Genomic DNA, 22,052 nt, shown 5'->3' on the forward strand with positions numbered 1-22,052 from the left:
GCTCACAACAACTCTTCATTAATGCTGCTGGTTAGTTAAGGGATTGTGACTACTGAATATCACCATTTAAAAGCACCTTTAGGGAGACTACAAAGCCATTTATCTATTAGAGAAGTTAATTTATTGGACTCAGATATTTATTTAGACATTGTAGCCTTTATGGCTACAATCTTCTCATGAGTGGTTCCACCCACTACTTCATTCAATTCAAGTCATCTCTACTGAGTGCCTGTTAGGTGCAAGGCACTGAAAATTAGTGACACTTCCTCCATGGCCACATTTGGATATGTCACACATCCTGTCATCTCCACACAGCTTGGATTGTCAGTAAAACTGCAAAACACCATTTTTCATGTCCTCCAACAACTTCTAGGATTCTTCTAAGTCTTATAATGATTATAATACTATGTGACAATATTTGGAGGAAACTCTGCCCCGGTTCTGGAATCTATTTGCCAAGATTCAGGAAAAATGTCAGGCAAATCAGAAAGGAGTTTGGCCATAGCTGACTCCTTGAGCACAAAAGCAGACTTCTTTTCCATAAAAGTTTCTTAATTGTGACAAAACATGATATGAGATGGTTAGAGAGAGAGAGAGAGAGAGAAGGACAGAGAGAGGGAGAGAAAAAGAGAGAGGGAGAGAAAAAGAGAGAGAGAAATACCTTCTGCAGCTACATAAGGAGAAAAGACATCAAATTATTCATTACATGAGCTTAGATGACTTTGACGAGAAGGCAAGGTCATGGATGCCAATCAGCACAAAAACCATATCACAACAAGTGGTTGCAAATAATCCTTTCATATAAGAGAGTTTAGTGGTTCTTTGAATAAAGCTTCTAGAGACATGTTTTCCTAAAAAATAAACATAGTTGAGGAAAAATCTATAATAGGCATGATCTTAGAAATGACCTAGATTAAGATCTTATTAAATCACTACACCTCTCTGGGCTTCTACTTCTTCATTTTCAAAGTGAGGGGATTGGACAACATGATGGCTAAGGGCTCTATATATTCTGAACATCAATGACTCTAATAATTGCCACAAAATTGAAAACATTCAAACACCAAAAAGTTGTTGCCAATAAGGGAAGTTCCAAAGACTTCACTTGTCAACAATAAAACATTCAGTGAGTAAAGTAAAACCCAGAAGACCATCATCTTTTTTGTCCTGTTACCATGGCAACCTAATAACTGGTCCAACTCCATCAACCTGACGGCCTAAAGACTGGAACAAACACCATATGGTAAAATAAAGATGTGCAAGTACATTAATGCTAGCTCAGGCTCACTCCATGATGGCTGTCTGCATCACAGAAAACTCTGCCACAATTAAAAATAACTAAGACAGCACTGTTATATTGGTAAATAAATGTCATCAGATGAGAACCCAATAATCTGTGTTCCATGAAGTTTCAAATTTTCTCAATGGTTTTAGAAGACTTGATCTCAAATCTATCTTTTTAACAGATGAGGCCCAGAGAGAGGAAGTGACTTCCAAGGTTACATCATTAGTTATAGGCAAAGCCAGGACAACGACCCAGTTCTTAATTCTTAGCATAGAAGCCTCATCTCACAACAATGACTTTTGTGGCCTCTGTAGAGGAGAAAGACCAGGGCCTAATGTTAGATGGATCCACTGTGCACAACGATTAAACTTCAAGGGAGTGTGAAAGATGAATAGACATGGGGAGCCTAGGGAGGGTTCCCCCAGCCCCTGGATGATGGGGGCATCAGAAGCCCAGGTAGGCTTCTCAATCGTGTCAGTAGGGAGACAAGGAGGCCATGCAAAGAAAGCTACTAAAATTAAGCATCCAAGGATGTGGGCCTGAAAAATCCAAGAAAGCTTTTAACCTCAATCATCACTAGCACACAACTACCAGGTCACTTAAACATCTCTTGCAAACTTCTGCTTTTAAAGGAAAACACAATGAGGTTAACATTTGGTGGGTGCCTAGTATGTACCAGGCAATGTGCTTGGTAGTCTCACTTTTATTGTTTTGTTTGATCCTCACAACAATCCTGTTAGGTTAAGTCTTCTCCAGATGAGGAAATAGAGGTGAGGATAGGGGTCACACAATTGTTAAGTATAGAATCTTGATTCAAACTCAGAGCTGTTGAATCCAAAGCCACTCCCCCTCAGCCATGTTGCTAGAGACTTCTTCTGGCCTTTGAGCCACCAGCTGCCTGAATTGGGCCAACCTGCCAACTTCCCCCAAAGGGGACAAACATCTGGTCCATCTTCTGGACTAAGCCTCTAACATGGCACAGCAGCATTTATCTAGATTCTACACAGATGTACTGACTTCACAATTCATTTTATGAGAGAAAAGACACAGGCAATAAACAGCTTGGCTTTGAAGTTTAAGTTGGCAACACAGCTTTCTCCAGTAAAATGAAATGTTTTTTTAAAGAGAGTTTCCTCCCAGGTTGCAACTTCCACAGTTGGATCCTGGAAGCCCACTTAAAGCACACAGCATATTAACAAATACATTCAGAGGTGAAAAGTATTCTCATGGCAGAGACACAGGAAGGACTGTACTTACACTTATATCAAGACTACAAAGGCTAACGGCATCTTCATCCTGGGCGCTCTGCTTCCGTTTTCGCTGTGAAACAAACGATAAAACAAAGTTCAAATGTAAACAAGGATTATGGCTTTGATTAAGAAAAGAAAAAAATGCCATCAAATAGCACATGTAATCCTTATCATTTCTACCATGTTATGCAAAACCTTTAACCAAGTTATGTAAATGAATAGTTCTAAGAAAGCCTAAGGAATTATGGGAAACTATTAAGCTCTAGGATAATTGGTTTGCATTATTGTTCTTATTCATGCTACTACTATGTTTGTTTCTCTTTAAATTTCCTTTTTTTTTCTAAATGTCTCTGTACATCAAGGCTTAGAAATTTAGACACAAAGTTCAGATTTTTTTAACTTGGAAGAAGAGATTAGACTGGAAAGAAAATCTAATTCACTTAAAGATATTCCATTTTTAGAGCTGCTTTGTACTTGGGTAATTTAAATTTGTTCTAATCGCCCAGGGTGCTGATGTAATCACAGAACCAGAACGCTGGAAAGAACCTTAGACATCTTCTCCAACCTTCCTATGTTCTAGCCATAAACACCAAGATTCAGAAAAGTCATTATCTGAACTGAAGAAAATTATATTTGAAATGAACTTATGACCAAGGAAGTCAATGAGGTTGGGTATGGAAAATACATTATCCTCTTTATAAAAAGAAAAGAAACTCCATCCACAGACACAATAAAGGTCTTCAAAGATACATTTACCTCTCTTCTATATCCCCAGCTTAATCAATCAGGCAAGTATTTCTCGAGTACCTAATTTGTGACTTGCTAAGTCTCCTGATTCTACTTGGCAGAAAGCTACCAAAGGACCAGAATCACTGGTAGGAGGTTACAGTGGAGTCCAGAGATATCTGGAGTCTTCAACCCCCAAAGAAGTCCACCATCTCCTCCTCTTCCTCCTCTATTAGATGATGAGTGTGAACACAGGCAGAGACCGGAAAGCAACCAGAGTTGTCCTTGTCTGTCTCATTATAATTGTTCTATTGTTTCTTCACATCAACAAAAATTAGTTGAGCATCTGTTATGTGCTAAATCCTGTGTTTGCTCCCAGGAATGCCAAGATCAGCAACTTCCACAGTTAAGGAACTCATATTCAAGTAGGAGACACAGACTCTGATGTGATTATAATGCAGTAAGATCCAGTTACCCTAGGGAAAGTCACTTCACTTGTCTGAGTCACCCTTTCTCAACTCTAAGGTGGAAGTGATAACATTAGCTTTTATTCTCTAAGGGGGAGGAGTAAATACAGTAATGCATTTTAGAACTTAGCAGAGTGCCTGGTACATAGTAGGTGCTCAGAATGTGGGTTGGAGGACTCTGGAAGCACAGTGAGGGAGTAATTAGTTTGGCCTTAGTGGAATCTGGGGATATCTTCTCAGAGGAGAAGGCATTTGAATAGGTCTGAAGGATGAATAAGAGTTTGTCAGACACAGATGTGGAGGAGATTGGGGGCCCCTCTTTTTCTGTCATCAGCTACATAGATATTTAAAATCCCAAAGGTGAACATGGTTCTATCCAGAGTATGGAATGCTAGATCCTATATATTATTCCACTTGAGCAGTGTAAGAGTTTAGAGATCCAATGCCAGGAGCCAGGATCCTCAATTAGCCATTCTGAGACAGTGTCCAAGAATCTTCATTAACAAGTTCACCACGTGATTTTTAGGGAGTCAAATACTCTGCTCAGGGGCTCTGGGGGGAGTCTTGAGAAGATGCTGATAGCCGCTTGCCATTTTTGAGGATGCTTCATGTTTGTGTAGGGACATGACCCATACTGACTTATCATCCAGTTACAATTAAAAGCGGCACTGTGTGTCTTTGAAGCCAAGTCACTGGCTTGTATTTTTTTTATTTTATTTTATTTATTTATTTATTTATGACTGTGTTGGGTCTTTGTTTCTGTGAGAGGGCCTTCTCTAGTTGCAGCAAGTGGGGGCCACTCTTCATCGCAGTGCGCGGGCCTCTCACTATGGCAGCCTCTCTTGTTGCGGAGCATAGGCTCCAGACGCGCAGGCTCAGTAGTTGTGGCGCACGGGCCTAGTCGCTCCGTGGCATGTGGGATCCTCCCAGACCAGGGCTCGAACCCGTGTCCCCTGCATTGGCAGGCAGATTCTCAACCACTGTGCCACCAGGGAAGCCCCCACTGGCTTGTATTTATATGGTGACTTTTGGAGGCATGTATGGCAAGGGATAGTTCCCATTCTATGGATAAATAAACTGAAGTCAGAAGAGATAAGCAATCTGTTCCAAGTTACATGGCTACAGTGTAACACTCTGAATCCAGGATTCTAATTCCTAGGGCAAAACCCTTTACACACACACACACACACACACACACACACCATTTAAAGCATGCTTGGCAAATAGGGTACAACTCATTTGCCATCCGGAATGTCTGATAGCATGTGCCTAGAGTGCTCTACTGAGAAGGATTCCACAGCATAGCAAATGAGAGAAGGCTGCCATCAATTAGTAACATGTGCTGGGGTAGAAAAGTGGGGAACAGCTGCGTTGGTGACCTGCCGCCCGGGATAACCTGTGCCCTTTCCTGAGTCTGGATTCCCTTGCCTTGAGAGACTCCAGAATTATACCTGGAATCTTGGAAAATTCCATGAGAGGGCAGAGGCTCTGGGATGTTACCTGTAAAGTGGAAATAATGCCCACCAGGTCCAGCTGTCCTGAGGATCATAGATGATGTGTATATGGCACCTGGAATGAGGGCTGGCACATAGTAGGGGCACAATAAATGGTGGTTCCCATTATGTATTACCCAAACTGTAAGCTACAAAGATGAAAACCGCTACCTGGTATTGTCAGATTATGGAATTTTATGATGCTACAATTCCATTTTGAGCGCTCAATGATTTTGTCAACATGACATGTTAATAGTAGCCTGTTACCCCAAGAGGCCCACGCTGGTGAAGGAAAGGGGATATTAAGAGAGGCTCTTTCCCTCACGGGCACTCAGCCCTCTTGAGACCAACTCAATACATCACCCAGGGCTTGAATGCAGCCTCCTAAGCACTAACCCCAGATGTTTCTAGGCACCCCAAGTGTCAAATCCAGAAGAAAAAAGTCCTCTAGTGGCCTTTTAAATTAAACCACTGCCAGTTAATCTGGGATAGAATGATCTCCTTAAGAAACCCACATATTTTATAAAATATAATCTGCATGGATTATCAAAGTGGATTTTCTTTTCAATTCCCATTACATCAGGTGGTGACTGATCATGGCCAGCAACACAGAAGAGCCTGAAGTTTAAACTTTGGGCTCAAGCAAACATTTCACAGTGTCACTTAGTTTTTGCTCATTCGCTCTATGTTCACCGAGCACTTCTGATGTGCAGGGCCCTGCTCTGGGTCCCGGGATCCAGCAGTGAATGAGCCAGGCATGCTCCCTGCCCTCTAATTGGGAATAAAAAGAAAACAAAATAATTACAGATTGTGATCTCTGCTGTGAATGAGTCAGATAATATGCTGAGACAGAGACTAGCAGGGGAGACCCGCTTTACAGAGATACTTTAATTTTTTGTTTTCTGGTTTTTGGTTGACCTTCTCATGAGATGTAAGCACATGAAGGCAGGATACAGTCTGTCATGGTCACATTCCCAGAACCCAGTACAGTACCTGGTACCTAGCCAACTCCCCCAGAAGAGCATTTCTTGATATTTGTTGTTGTTGCTGTTGTTGATGCCCTTGGCCCTGCTCCCTTTGAGAAGCTTGTCTTCCTTACCAATTACCCAACTTCAGGGAGGGGGGGCACAGGTAGAAGGAATGGAGGGAACCAAAGAGGCACCCATTCTGCCAGCCCAGCACAGCCCTTCCTCTGTACATCAGAAGCCATGGACAGATGACCTGGGGGAGTTCCTAGACAGGAAGGACACTGTGTGTGAAACACCTGCATTTACACACTTGGTTTCACGGGTTCTCAGCCTATTTGAAGACCCACAGACCCACCATGTTATTCTTGTCAAATTTACTGAAGCGAATGCACAGTCTACTCCCCTTTCAACCATGAAAAACAAAGCGCCTTGGGTGAGCTCAGTGACTGTGCTGTAGTCTGGGCTCTCTGATTTGGGCACATAACTTTAAACCCCAGTGCCCAGTGCTGAGCAGTAGGTCAATGAATAATTTCTGAATGAGTGACTAAAAAAAGAATAAATAAAGGAGGCCAGTGTTCTTGAGGTGACACCCTCCCCTTCCGCTAACCACCTGGCTGCCAAAATTAAATCAAAACCTCAAAAGCAAAGATCACTGAAGGCTGAAATTCTTCAACCTCAAATTTCCTTGGAGACTCAAAACATACAAGTTCAAGCTACGATTTTTGCTTTTCAAATAAGAGAGTTTTTCCTCACCAGCAGGGGAATTTATTTTCCTTAAAATATGTAGACACGTTAAAAAAAAAATACAGCTGTTCAGACATTGGTCCAAGTGGGCTACTGGTGATTCCCACTCCTCCTATGAGAAGGAGCGTCTGTTCAAGGGTGAGGCACACCCATGACCAGGCAGCATCCATGCACCGCCCTGAACAGCAAACAGCACGAGCACTCGGCCTCCGTGCTTCAGGAGCAAGGAATCCAGGACTGATAATACCTCAACCGAAATGAAACAGCCTGCTGAACCTAACCATAAATGAGCTTAACGGGCACCTGAACCCTTTGTCTGAACACCTATCTGAGGCAGGGAGGAAAGGCAGTTACAGAGGGGAATGTATGGGAACAAAGGGTGTGAGTGTACCATCGGATTCCTTAGCCCCGTGGGTTTCATATTTGATGGAGACACTTTTTAGAAGTGCTTAGGTGCTGGAAAAACCTTCTCATGCTTCTTGGATCAAAAGACAACCAGGAGGCTCTTTGTTAATTTGCAACAGGGCCAAGTCTTCTGTATATGTGGATATGAGTTCTGATGGAGATACAGGTACCTCTGGATGGATGAGGTGGACTCTGTCTGAGACTCATTACTGGTGACACCATCCACTTTCACGATGCATCATTGTTCTCCAGGCCACTCTATGACTATCTCCTTTTAGGCTTGCCTACCTTCTGACAGCGCAAGGCAGACATCTAAATCTCATCAGTGGGACTTCCCTGGTGGCGCAGTGGTTAAGAATCCGCCTGCCAATGCAGGGGACATGGGTCCGATCCCTGGTTCGGGAAGATCCCACATGCCGCGAAGCAACTAAGCCCGCACACCACAACTACTGAGCCTGTGCTCTAGAGCCCATGAGCCACAACTACTGAAGCCCGTGCTCCGCAACAAGAGAAGCCACGGCAATGAGAAGCCCGCGCACCGCAACAAAGAGTAGCCCTGGCTCGCTGCAACTAGAGAAAGCCCGTGAGCAGCAACGAAGAGCCTATGCAGCCAAAAATAAAAAATTAAATTTAAAAATAAATAAATAAATAAATAAATCTCATTAGTAAATGGTCCGGGAACAATTACTTTTTCTGTGCTTCTGGGTAAGGTTCTCTGCAAGGAGAAATGACCCTACCTGTCCTCAGCTGATGGATTTGCAGAAGAGCTGGCCCTGGGTCCAAACCTATCCTTATTCCTACTAGGCTCAGGTTCCATTCCCTCTAGACCCAAATCTTGGGATCCTTTGAAGTTTTGAGTCTTAGAATCAAAGGAGAATCACCTTCCAGTATACAGGTGGAGGGAAGTAGATGCTGGAACTGGGTGTCTGCTGTGAGTCAAGCACTGTGCTCACTGTTTAAAGGATGGTTCCTTTTCAGCTTCTCCTTAGCCCAGCCTAAGCATGGTGGTGTTCATTTGTACAGAGAACACTGAAGCCTAGGAAAGCTTTAGCGACTTGCTCAAGGTCACAAAATCAGTAAATGCTGGAGAGGGAAGTTTTCTCTATGCCAGCCTGCTTCCCAAACCACTGATCCTCCTGCCATCCAGTGCTAATTCTTTTTTAATATTGTTTAAAAACAAAGTGTATTTTACTTAAATTAATATAATAAATAGTATAAAATAAATTTAAATATTTATTTAAAACAATGTGTGTCTTACAGCAATATAAAAAGGCTCACAAGGCATTTACTACATACCTCAAAGAAATAAAGAGCTTAAATGAGACAGACCTGAGTTCAGAATCCAGCTCGATCATTTCTCCTTGGTGTGACCTTGGGCAAGTTGCTCTCTATCCCTTTATTCACTCAACAAATATTTATCTAGGATCTACTACAGGCCAGGCAGGTTCCAGGTGTGTGAGATATCTAAGTGTCTATAAAATATTTCTGTAAACTTTGATTTCTTCATCATAGGGTTATTTGAAGGATTAAAGCAGGAAAAATATTTAGAACAGGGCCGGGCATATGGCAAGAGATAAAATAATGATAATTATTATTGCTACCGTGGTTATTACCATAATTACTATTACTACTAATGTCATTGCTGCTTTGTAGTTACGTTGAGAGGCAGGCAAGGGGGGTGGTGGTACTAGAGATGGGGGATCCTTCAGGATGATGGATAAGAGACTTGGGATGCAGCCTGACCCTCCTCTAGCTACCCACATCACACAGGGTTATAAATGGATGCTCTCTGGATACCTTCAGTCACGTTTGCAGTGTGTTGTTCCCACTTCTGAAATAAAGACAGGGCAAGTGCAAGGCCTGACTTAATTTTAAATGGCTGAGATTGAATTGATTAGTGTCGGAACAGCCCTGTGATTTAATCACAGGGCTTTTCTATTTAATAACCAAGTGACCAGAGCAGCAAAAATGCACTGATGGAGAGAGTGCAGCTCCTGACTTGACAGCAAATGGCCCCTGATTAGTCATTTGTAATTATTAAATTCAAACCAGATCTCAAACCTTTCTGATTTATCTCTTTGCTGGCAAACAGCTTTGGTGGTTTCAGAGGCTTTGATGAGGCCTTTCATCTGCACCTTCTTTAGGGAGACATTAGCAAAAGGATTTTGTGTTCTTGTACTTGCCCTTAGCTGGAACTTGACTCACTAAACTCATGCTCGAGCAGGGAGAGGATCCACATTTCATCTCTCCTCTGTCTCAGCTTCAGGACTGAGTAAGAGAATTGAGAGGGACCCCCTACTCCATTTTTAATACCTTAGTTTTAAAATATCCTCCCTTTTTCAGCATCCAGGAACCATGATCCTTTTTTCTAGACTCTTCGATGTGCTTACAGGGTAGAAAACCTGGAAATCATGGTGCTCTCTGAGCTGCTGGTAAATAAATCTTAACTAACATAATATGCAATTTTGTGCTCAGATGCCATTAACTGTGGTTTAAAGATGCTAGGTGGGCTCTAAGGTTATATTTGTGGGTTCACGTCCTCGTCATGCCACTTATTTGTTACAGAAACTTAAGCACATCACTTTGCCTCTCTGAACCTCAGTTTCCTTGTCTATAAAATAACTAAGGTTATCGCGAGAGTTAAATAGATCACAATGCCTGGCACACAGTAACATCTCAGTACTAGCTATCACTAGTAGTAGCAGCAATAACAGCAGTAATGGCAAGTGAGAGCAGGCACCAGAGGGAAAAAAACATGGAGAAAATTCCTATAATGTATAAAAGTGTACCCATTAACTTGATTTTGGCAAATCAGGAAAAGCCCCAATGATTGCTTTTGGCCACAGAACACCTGGCCTTTAGCTTGTTGGGAAGCAGAGATGAGGTCACCTTGGCCAAGGAAAGGTCTCTCTCTCCCATGGGAAGGAAAAGATGCTCAACCAGGCAAATGAGAGGCCGGGGGACCCAGCCGGCCTGCCAGTGCCAACACCAGCCCTGAAATCAACAGCAGCCAGATTCACTCTCATCCCACAAACATTTACAAACCACTTTTCCCTCTAAAACACTCAAGGCCAGAGGAGCAGGAGAGAAGACAGAAAACTTGTCTATCCAGGGCAGAGCACTGGCAAGTATATTTTCCAGAATGATTGCTCCAGAAAAACTCCATTATGGGCACTCATCTAAAGTGGGAAAGGGGGCTCATCTTCACAAAGGTTTTCAACAATGGAATTTGACAAGAAGCACAAAATCTAATTAAACAGAGCACTTTTTTTTTTAAGCCTTCTAATAATTACTATTAATTATTTTACATTGTTTTCTTCCAATCTCAGGTGCACTGAACTGGATTAATCACAATCCTTGGTTCATAACACACTATTATCACTGGTGCTTCCCTGGCCCTCCTTTATTTGCTAATTTACTTATTTTTACCAGCATAATGAACTCTTATTTATTAAAATTATTTCCATACAGAACTGTCTGAGGCCCTTATCAACAAAAATATTACCCATATAGTTTAGGGAATGTCCAAATAATTGCTTAATTTCTAAGGAATTACTCCATGTAACCAAACAACTTAGATGGTCCAACTGTACAATTCAGATTCAAATGTGTTTATTGCCCATGATAATATCGGGAACCTGATTTTACAAGGAGAGTTCTTAGTGCTTCACTCAGGTTTGGCTGGGTTCCTGCCTTTTCCTATCTAGAGAGACCCCAGTGCTGGTAATGCCTTAGCAGCCACAGCACCCCATGCATTCCTGAGCAGCACCCCAAATACTAGCAGGCAGGCATTCATCCACAGGAAGAGAAAGGCTTCCCTTCGGCCACTGGTCTCTGGATCATCTACTCCTGGGGGCAACTTGCCACACAAAGCAGAGGTGGAACACGCTGGAGAAATGGACTGCACCTGCTAAGCCACTCTGTAAATCCTGACAACTGATCAGAACATTCCTTTAAATAAAAAAACGATTCCCTGGTAGAACTAGTTGGTGTTGTCTAACCAGACTAGAACTCACAACCTGAGTTGCTAAAGCTCAGTTTCTTTATGGCATATTCTGGCTGCCTGAAGGAGTCCCTTCCTTCCCTCCCTCCTTCCCCTTGCTGGGTTTAAAACAACCACCTATTAAGAATCCACTGTATGCTGAGTGCTTTCCGTATATTATACCTAATCCTTACAGCTTGGACAAAGAAGTTATTACACACGAGGAAACTGAGGCTTAAACAGTTTAAATGACTTGATTAAAACTGCTCTGTGAGTGGGTGAACAAAGCCAGGATTTGATATCATATCCAGCTAATTGTGTAGCTGATACTGCTGGCCCACATCCCCTGAGCAGTCACCATTCTCTGGCATGTTTCGGCTTTCTACAGGCCAGAAATGCTTGGGTGTTAGTATCACCAGGAGCAGCCCTCAACCCGTGATGAACTGGAGTTGGTAGGGCAACACCCCAGCTTCCTAAAGCTGGAGGGGACAACTCGGAGGTACAGTCTCTCAGCCTTGACTATGCATTGGAATCACCAGGGGAGTTTAAAATGCTCCGGGGTCCTGACTTCCGCTATCCAGGGATTCTGAACAACAGGAGTTCCAGAAGCTCCCCAGGTGAGTCTATTGTGCAGCAAAGTTTGAGAATCGCTGCCACACAGTCTCCTAGAAGTCCTCAGCAGGATTGAGCCCCAGTTGCCCACAGAGCTAACCTGTTCATGATCACACGCTGTAGTGGTTTCCTTCCCTTCCCTGTTTCTCTTGCCCACTCCCTCACCAGTGCTTCTGGGGATCACCTCCCAAATAAACTACTCACACTTGTATCCGGGTCTGCTTCTAGGGCACTGAACCTAAGACAAGCTGAACGTGGCTTTGTGCTTCTAAAACTAGCAGTGTACTAGGAGGCAGGTAAAGCCACAGAATAAAAATGGTCCGTCAACTTGACTTTGTGGGAAGCCATGCAAGCCATTATTTGTATATTTTAACAAGAATGTAATGTCAATTTACATGAGTGTTTAAAGATAAGGCTGGGAAGAAATTTAAAGTTGAATGACCTTCACATTGACTGTCCCTTGTGAAAGACACAGAAAGGGCTGAGTCTGCTTCCTCTCTGATCAGAGGTTGGGAAGAGTCCAGGAAGCCAGAGAGAGTCACAGCTTCTACTTCTCCAGGCTTCCCTTCACAGTCTATCCACACACTCCTCCAGCAGAAAGGAGTCTCAACAAGACTAATAGGAGGCTTTTGTCATTTGGTTACTAATCAGAGACCAAATGCTTTAAGCACAAGCCCTCAGGGCTAACAGGAGCAGAACCATTTTCACAGTGTTACTTTTTTGTATCTCTATTCACCAGGTGAGGTTCATCCTTGCATGGAGAGATTAGACCTGCAAATTTTAAATTAAGGTGAGAAACAACAATTTAAATAGGGATTTAATTAGAGTTTTAAGATGGAAGGTTGGTTTGCATTTTTTTGATCTCCTTGACTGGGTGGGAACATCCGTACTGCTGGAGACTTGTAATCAAGAGCCTTAGAAGTGTCAAGGCAGAATGTCATCATCATTTAACCTGTCCCTAGATACTGCAGGCAGAAGGATTAGGTTATATAACCAAAGAAAACTTTCTGGAAGATACTCTGACAATATCTATCAGTAAAATAGTTGGTAGGAATAATGGTGGGATAGTCATGGATATACTTTCACCAAGATCCACACACAAGGATGTTTACTGTAGCACTGTTCATAAGTAGCAAAATACTGGAAACAAAATGTCCACCAAAAGAAACTGGTTAAACAAAACTATGGTCCATCCATATAATATGAAATACTATGCAATTAGAAAGAATAGTGTAGAGCTACAAAATGTATGGAAGGTCCTCCAGGATATATTGAGTAATAGTAATAATAATAATAATAATAATAATAATAATAATAATAATAATAAAATTGTATGCACAGCATGTTTCCTACTGTGTCAAATTCTTAAAATTAGAAGAGGAAAATACATACATATCTATATCTATCTATTTACATATACATACATACATCCCAATTATACGAATCAAATTTCTTTCTGTAAGGAAGCGCATGTAGTGTTCATTGGAGACAGAGCCTGGGGTAGGAGGAAGGAGACTATCACTTTTTATTTGGTGCTATCATATACTTATATACCCTAAGCATGTGTGTGTGTGTATATATATATATATATATATATATATATATATACACACACATACACACACACATACACACCCATTATAGGCTATCTAGGTACTGGGACAACTGCCTTTTTATTTAGTGGCTGTTATTTCCTTCTTTATGTCTCTGTACTAAAGAAAGAAGGCACACCTAAAGTTTTTTAAAATAGATGCATATAGGTAGATTGGAATTGGAGGCATCAGAATGAATTCATGGTTACACATACACACATATTTGTGCAATGACACCCTAGTAGCAATGAACACACCCAGTGCCCAGATCTTGGTTTCTAAGTACCATTCTCCACTAAAAGGACCCAGAGCTCTTTGGAGAAAAGGCTGATTTTAGGGCTGGGGTAGGGAAAATACAAGATGAGCCTGGAACATGTTTATGTATCAAGAGTAATGAAGTACTCTAAGAATGATGGATGAGGCACCAGCTTATAGGGCTCTCACTAGCCAAAACAGAGATCCATGACCCCATAATATAAATAAATAAATATAATATATATGATTTAAATAAATGAATAAATAAATGGTGAAGGGACACCTCTTCTGTATAGAACACTAATAAACATAGACGGGATGATGGAGTTAAAAAATCAACGATGGATGCTAAACTAGTGGGTTAACATTTCATGAGGGATAGGACTCTTCCACTGTTTCAATTTACTTGTAATTTAAAAAGGGAAGAATTGTAACTTTACAATAGAGAAATTTCGAAAATGCCGCCTGAACTAAGTAACCAAAGCTAATGTCACCAATACTGGTACAAACTGATACCGTGTATCCTCTGATGTGATACACAGAGGAAGACACCATATCACTTCTGTCATATTCCTGTGAAAAATGCACAGCTTAAAAAAAGTATTCTTCCATCACTCCAGATATTTTTTTAAAATGCATAATCCAAAGATAGTCATGGAGAAACATCTAATAAACCCACATTGAGGGAAACTGTACAATCTAACCGGTTTCTACTCTTCAAAACTGTCAAAATCAAGAAACACCAAAAAGGCCTGGGGAACTGTTCCAGATTAAAGGAGACAAAAGAATATGTGACAATAAATGCAATGCATGATCCTGAATTGGACTCTAGACCAGGAATAACAACAGCTATAAAATACATTATTGTGACAGTTGGCAAACTTTAAAAATGAATGGTGGGGGCTTCCCTCATGGTGCAGTGGTTAAGAATCTGCCTGCCAATATAGGGGACACGGGTTCGTGCCCTGGTCCAGGAAGATCCCACGTGCCGCAGAGCAACTAAGCCTGTGTGCCACAACTACTGAGCCTGCGCTCTACAGCCCGCAAGCCACAACTACTGAGCCCAAGCGCCACAACTACTACTAGGCCTGCGTGCCTAGAGCCCGTGCTCTGCAACAAAGAGAAGCCACCGCAATGAGAAGCCCGCGCACCGCAACAAAGAGTAGCCCCTGCTTGCCGTAACTAGAGAAAGCCCACATGCAGCAACGAAGACCCAACACAGCCAAAAATAAAATAAATAAAATAAATAAATTTAAAAAAAAAGAACGGTGGAGGAGTTAATATATTTTGTCAACGTTAAATTTTCTCCTTCTGATAATTATACTGTGTGAGGATGCTCTTGTTCTTACACTGAAGTATTTGGGGCTAAAGGGGTGTAATGTCTGCAATTCATTCTCAAATAGGAAGAAAAATAATTTACATTTATATGTTAAATATATATATTCTATATCTCTATCTATCTTTAACTATCCATATCTATCTATCTATCTATCTATCTAGAGACTGATACACAGAGAGAGATACAGAGAAAGCAAATGTAAACAATCAGTGAACCGGTGGGTAAAGAGTATTCAGAAGTATCTTATTTTAGACTTGCAACTTTTCTGTAAGTTTGAAATAATACTAAGTTGCCAAAAGTAAAATAAGTTCACAAATAAGCTCCACACTCTCACTGCTCCTCAAGAAAAAGACAAGACCATAAACACTCATTCCTCTTCAGGGCATCTGATACCCACCCATTGCCCAACTCCAGGGGGCCTTAGGCCCTCAGGGCTCAGCTCTGCAGGATCTGCTAACCCTTGGTGCCTGCAGGCTCTGTGATCCTACAAGGGAGTGAGTCTGTCCAGGCACTTCAGCAGAACTTGGTTGGGTATTAGCTGGGACACAATTCCTTAGGCCTGAGAAGAATATAATTTAAGGCTTATTTGATCAAAATAGCTCTCTTCCAAACAAAACTGGAAATTCTCACAAGAGGCTCTTTATTTTTAAAGATGTTTCTCTCAGTAGAAAGAAACAGCTAAAAGGAAAATAACTGTGTAATAGGTAATACCCCTCCCCTCAAAACAATGTACCTGAATATGCCAACAATGTATCTTAATGTAGTTCCTCAGAATGTGGCCTCTGGAAGGACTGGACCTCTCTCCTTGTCCAACTAGAGTTCATTAGCACAAAGGAGGCCACCAGTTTTCAGACTAGTCTTGACTAACTTGAGAAAATGCTCCTGGCAATAGTCTGCAGAGAAGCTGTCAGAACAATAAAGTGAAAGTCAGTTACCATTTCTGATGTGGTGTCTGGAAAGATGTCACCTGTGATTAGAGGGACATTTTCCTTCTGCAGCTGTCTCTGAAAGTGGAGGAGGGCCTCATCACAACCCCAAATTATAGGAGAGAGGTAAAGGGCCGCCAAACACCAGGGACATGCAGGTATTCAGGGAATCCTTCCTTCAGCAGCACTATCATGTCCTGTCAAGTTTTGAGTAAAAAAGCAAAAGTTGTGATAAGCCACAAGTGGGCTGCAGGGAGGGGGAAAGGACTTTGTGCTAAATTTTCTAATCCTGAATTTTTGCTTCAAAGCCCATCCCAATCACTTTTATCCTGAGGTCTGAAACTGAGATCTGGATTTTGCAGAATCAAAGCATATTCATACAGCATTTAATCCATTTCCCAGGAAATCAGTGTTTTACTAAGAGTAGAATTCTTTCATGTCCAGAACTTTCCTGGGCATTTCTAAGGCCTAATCCAGCACACAGAAAAAGCTCAACAAATGTTTGTTGACTGACACACATGAACAAATGAACCCAAAATAGAGAATATAAAGCTGTAGAATTTCTTTTCAGAAAGACTAAAACACCAAGATGTGCCATCCATAAAATTCCATTTTTGATTCTGGGACCCACAATATTTCTCATTTCTTGGCAATAGAAATCCAGGGACTTCCCTGGTGGTCCAGTGGCTAAGACTCCATGCTCCCAACTCAGGGGGCCTGGGTTCGATCCCTGGTCGGAGGACTAGATCCCGCATGCGTGCTGCAACTAAGAGTTCTCATGCCGCAGCTAAAGATCCTGCATGCCACAACTGAGACCCGGAGCAGCATGCATGCATAAATAAATAAATAACCCAGGAACAACAAGAGACTCAGATGAATGAATTTCACTCTATAGTTTCATTCATTCAACAAATATTTTATGGAGTACCTATTAGGTGCCAGGCACTGTGCAAGCTGCTGTAGATACATTGGTTAACAAAAGAGATATGGTCCCTGCCCTCAGAGGGGACAGAGACGATAAAACAATAAGCAAATAAAAAAGCTAGTTTTAGGGTGTACTAAGTGTTATGAAGAAAGTAGACCAGGGTAATATGAAAGCCTATGAAAGGTGGGGAGGGGTGAAACTACTGGAGAGAGAGGTCAGGGAAGCTTCTCAGAGGAGGAACATTTGAGATGACACCTAAGTGATGGGATGGAGCCAACCAAGCAAAGATGGGGATAGATGGGGAGTTAGAGCTCCTAAAGACCCCTCATCATTAAAGGTTCAAGTTCTCTCTTTCCACACACAGTCCCTAATGCCTGTTCTGATTGGCCAATGCTCATGGATGTGTGCTGGTTCCATACGTGGTGCCTGTTCTGATTGGCCAGCGTCCATGAACATGATTGTTTATGTGGAAAAACATCATCTTCTATTAATAAGGATGAGAACTGTAATGAGGCAATTTCCTTTCTCAGTTTATTTGAAGAGAAATTAAGGGTGAATAATTTTACTCATCTTTGTGTTATTGTTAGTCATGAACACGGTCCCGAATTTCTCAAGACTTGTTAGTGTCCTTAAGACCCTGTGCAAAGTCAGGTCTGGTCTACTTTTTTTTTTAAAGGTTGGAAAAATTACTTTATGAAGCCTTAAGAAGCACTGAGTATAATTAAACTGTAGTCCAGAGTTAGATACAATTTAATATAGTTCAATTCCAAAATTAAAGTTATTGTAGGTGAGACCATGAAATTTCCTAACACGTGATTTTAATACGTTGCGCTAAAATTTCTAAAACAACTCAGAGGAACCAATATTTACAGTAGATGGCGTATTTATGAAAAATCTGGCATCACCTATATTATATACATGTATATATGTGAATATATATAGAGAGAGAGAACCAAAGATTATATGAACTAGGAAACAGATGTTGTATATTTCAACAGCAATACTAGAGTGCAGAGTTTGAGACTAGGATTTATAACATGGGATTTGGAAAAGGAGCAGACATCTTGTTTTTAAAACCTGAAGTTTTTCTCAAGACCCAAGTCAACATTGTAACTGCCACAGAACAGGAAAAAGGGAAGCTTTTCTCACTTCAATTGTTCATCTGCATCAGAAAGTCCAGTATCCCTGAGACAGGAACCACTGCAATAAGAAGGGAGTGAATAGGTTCTCCCAAAGGAAGTCTGTTACTTCATTATGCCTCCTGCCCTGGTCACCAGGAGCAAACTTTGCATTTCCCAACATAATGCTTGGCAGCACCAAGACGTTTCAGTAATGGTTCATCATAAACCCTGCATTCTCCATCTTCATGAAATAACCTTGTCTCCCATTGAATTTCCTTTTCCTTCCTTTCTCGGGCTCTGCTCTTTGTCTTTCTTCAAGTCTATGCTTAGCTTCATTTGCTGCATCAATGTCTCTGATTTTTAAGTTGAAAGTGACATCCTTCCAAAGGCAGTGGGATTCGTACTCATTCTGTCTTCCAACTTCCTCACTTCCTTCTTGATTACAGGCAACTTCTTGGTATCTATAAAAACTACATTTTCCCCTGTTGAGTATTTTGCATACAGTACACCACTCCGTTCCCCTTCAATTGAGCAGAAAGACTTCTTGTCATTTGGAGAAAAAATCTCAGCAGTAATTCTGTGTTTCTTGCCCCCACAGAAAGGTTTAGTGTGGAAGACGATATTGGCACTTTAGCCAGTTTTGGAACAATTAATATTGCATTCTCCACCTAGTTCCACCCAGGGGACTGTAAGGATAGACCTCCCATAACCATCGGGGAAGGTGAGACTGTAACGTTCATCAGGGTCTAGACATGAGACACAGCCCTGTCCTATGTTGTGCACCCCAATTGACATCCCAAGGAATTGTGATTTGGTCCAGATATGAGCATTGAATTGTATCTTCTTGTTAAAACACTCAGCATAAAAGGCTGAAACTGGTGGATGATGGGAAACCTGCTCAGCCACGAATGTTATGCTATTCTTGGAAACCCAGGGAATTGGTCCTTCTGAAACTAGCTCCACATTCTCTTCAGTATCATTGGTAATGTCCAGTGACTCTGAAAGATCTCGCCCAGAATGGGGTTGTATGGCTTTTTGGCAACTGATCCTTTCCTTCCTGCGTGAAAGGCTGAGAGGTACCATTTTACAACCTGAACCATTCAGTCTCTGGCATCCTTCTGGTCACTAATAGTCACAAACAGGTCCGGATGTGCAAAAAAGTCTGCATACATTTCTAAAAGAGATCTTCTTTCAAGAGTAAATGTTGGAAGAACTACCTTAGTAATAAGATCCATTCCAAGCCTAACCTGTGACAACAGATACATGATAACACTCTTGTGCTCTTCCACCAACCCTGCCTCCCCTTCATCATCTCTATCATCATGTGAATAGAAAAGGTCAGCATCACTTGTTCCATTGGACATGGAAGAATTAAGTGATTCCGTGGTATCTGGGTGCTTTAGACTATTTCCTGAGCTGCTGTGTATCAAGACTGAGGCAGAACCAGAGGAATCTATTAAGTGCTGTGGGGATGAGCCACTCTGATGGAATTCAACCGCATTATGGAATTCATCTTCACTGCTAGAATAAGAGAACTCCAGGACTGTGTTTGGAGACAAGTTGGCATGGCTTGGAGAAGTCAGACTGCTACTAGGTGGTGAGTGCCCAGTGCCTGTACTATTTGGTGTTGGAGTCTGATGATGTCCCAAGGTAGTAGCTAATACAGGTCCAACTGGTAGAGAAGATGGACGCTCTGCTCTGACTTACACAACTGAGTGGGTTCTGGAGGTAAGACAGTCTGGGAGGGCATTGTGTTGATCACAGGTTCCAAGGGACTAGGTTGATATATTGCATCCATAGGATTAATAGTACTTTTAGTGATCTGCAGCAACACAATGCAGTGTTTAATTGATTCTACCATGCTATTTGCTGTCTCTTTGAGAGTTCCAATTTTCTTTCTCTGTTCATCACCTTTGCAGTTTTGAAGTTTGTCATCAAAAAGCTTTAACTGTTCTATCAAGATTTGTAGGTAAGCATCAGCCTCTGTAAGTTTCTTACCAAAGTCTTAGACACCAGGAACAAATCCTGAATCCAAACCTCCGCAAGTAGCCGTCAAGCCAAGGCCCCCACCCTCTGTGCCTCCAGGGGAGGGAGCCGAGGGCTGCTTCTGGGCACCCCCTCTTCTCCCCCCTCCGCCGGATCACCGGGCTGATGCCTGGTCTACTTCTCGTCTCTAACCTCATTCCCTTTGCTCTGCGCTCCATCCTCCCATAATCCCAATTCCTCTTTCCCCATGTTTCCTCTGCCTGGAATCCTCTTTCCTCCCCTTTTTCTCTCAGCCAACTCCTCCTCATCCTTCAGACATCAGCCTGACATCCAAGATAGCTCCAAACCAGATTAAATCTCCCAGTTATGGCCTCTCAGCCTCATGTGCCTCCTCTTTGTTGTACTGACCCTATTAAAATGTTACCCTTTACTTGTGTGATAACTTGGTTACCGTCTGTCTCCTCCCTCAAGCTAAGTTCAATGAATGTGGAAACCAGATCAAGTTCACTTACTGTGGTACTTCTAGCGCATTCCATTATGTGGGCACATAGAGTATAAAGCTTTGCAGTCACCATCTTGAAATTCTTAACTTTTTTAACAAGGGACCTGAATTTTCATTTTTCACTGGCCCCTGCAAATTACGTAGTCGGTCTTGGGAAGGAAAGAATGTATAGGGGCTCTTCTGTGATGAATACTCATTCTGATGCCACCATCCCTAAAAACCCAAAGCAAGTTTGACTACCAAGCATTGATTTGTTCAAATATTAAACAAATATTTATTGGACATTATGTGCCCACATAGTGGAGCCCTGCTGAGTGCAGAGCTCTGTCCATGAAGGTGGCCCTCTTCCTGCCTTCCTCTTGAATTTCTTGATCCCATGCCAATTAAAGATGCTTCTGACTTCTTGTGGGATATATCTCACCCTGGACTTCACCACTCTCTGAACAATCTATTGATAGGTTTCACAGGACAGGACCTCCCTGGCACGGGCCCAACCCTGAAGATAAGAAGTACTTTCCCCATTAGAACTTCAGTCCTGCCTTCAACCTGCCAATAAGACTCAGGCCAAAACAGAAACTTCATCTTGCTGAAGTACTTTTTTAATCTCCCTAATTTTAAAGCCCTGGCTCTCCTCAGGATATTGTAAAAGGTTTGCCAGAAAGTGGCTCTCTGAGTCTGGCAATACTTGCCTGCTGCATTTTAGCCTGGGCTCATCACTGATGCATCAACAAACACTTACTTTCAGTAGCCACAGACTGTGCCGCTCCACTCACTGGATAGCTCAGACTGACAAACAACTGACAAGTGCCACACAGTAAATTAAATTCACAGGCAAATTTGGAAACACTAAGTTTGTTAGCAAATTGTAATACCATATTGAAAGGGGAACAGCAAAAATGGAAAACGATGTTACTCATCAGAACAGAGTATCACCAATATGTTAGGGAAAATGTCAGAGAGAGCTGAACACCAAGAATTTCAATATATTTTTGAACTTTAAAGAAAGAAAAGTGATGTTGCTTTACACCATTTGGATATATACCTTGGGGTACTGTTTCCCAAAGGATCAGTCTGGTACCTTGTGATTTGTAAGATCATTTTAGGCAGTATGCTTACCAGCTGCCTTGGTTTGGGCTCCCCCCAAAGCAGATCCTGGGTAAAGATTTAGGTATAAGCTGTTTACGTGGGAGGTGATCCCCAGGAAGAACTGGTGGGGAGTGGGAAAGTGAGGTAGCAAAAGGAGGGAGGCCACAAAAAGCTGTAAAGCCACCAGGTTACAGCTGTGGGCAGCCGGAGTAAAACCCACTGGGGCCCCCCTGAGAGACTGTGTAAGACACACCTCATAATTTTCCACTAAGGGGTGGGGAGGTGGAAGTATTTAATCCACCAACTCCTGCCTCTCACTGATGGGGAGGGGCCCCTCGGGATGTTAAACCCCTTGGCTGGAAACCCCTGCAAGTTGAAGGACACAGGA

The 22,052-nt window shown here is 42.1% G+C and overlaps 1 protein-coding gene and 1 pseudogene across 4 annotated transcripts in view; both read right to left on the reverse strand.

The window, feature by feature from the left end:
- Positions 1-22,052, reverse strand: part of ARHGEF3 (Rho guanine nucleotide exchange factor 3) — a 309,373-nt gene that overhangs the window by 139,694 nt on the left and 147,627 nt on the right. For all 4 annotated transcript variants that reach the window (XM_059939953.1, XM_059939957.1, XM_059939952.1 and 1 more), the window contains one exon: positions 2,543-2,605. In XM_059939953.1, coding sequence (XP_059795936.1) covers positions 2,543-2,605 — 63 coding nt within the window. The remainder of the gene's footprint in view (positions 1-2,542; positions 2,606-22,052) is intronic.
- Positions 18,232-19,966, reverse strand: LOC132374160 (oxysterol-binding protein-related protein 9-like; annotated as a pseudogene).

This window comes from Balaenoptera ricei, chromosome 11 (genome assembly GCF_028023285.1).
Source record: "Balaenoptera ricei isolate mBalRic1 chromosome 11, mBalRic1.hap2, whole genome shotgun sequence".
Lineage (NCBI taxonomy): Eukaryota > Metazoa > Chordata > Mammalia > Artiodactyla > Balaenopteridae > Balaenoptera > Balaenoptera ricei.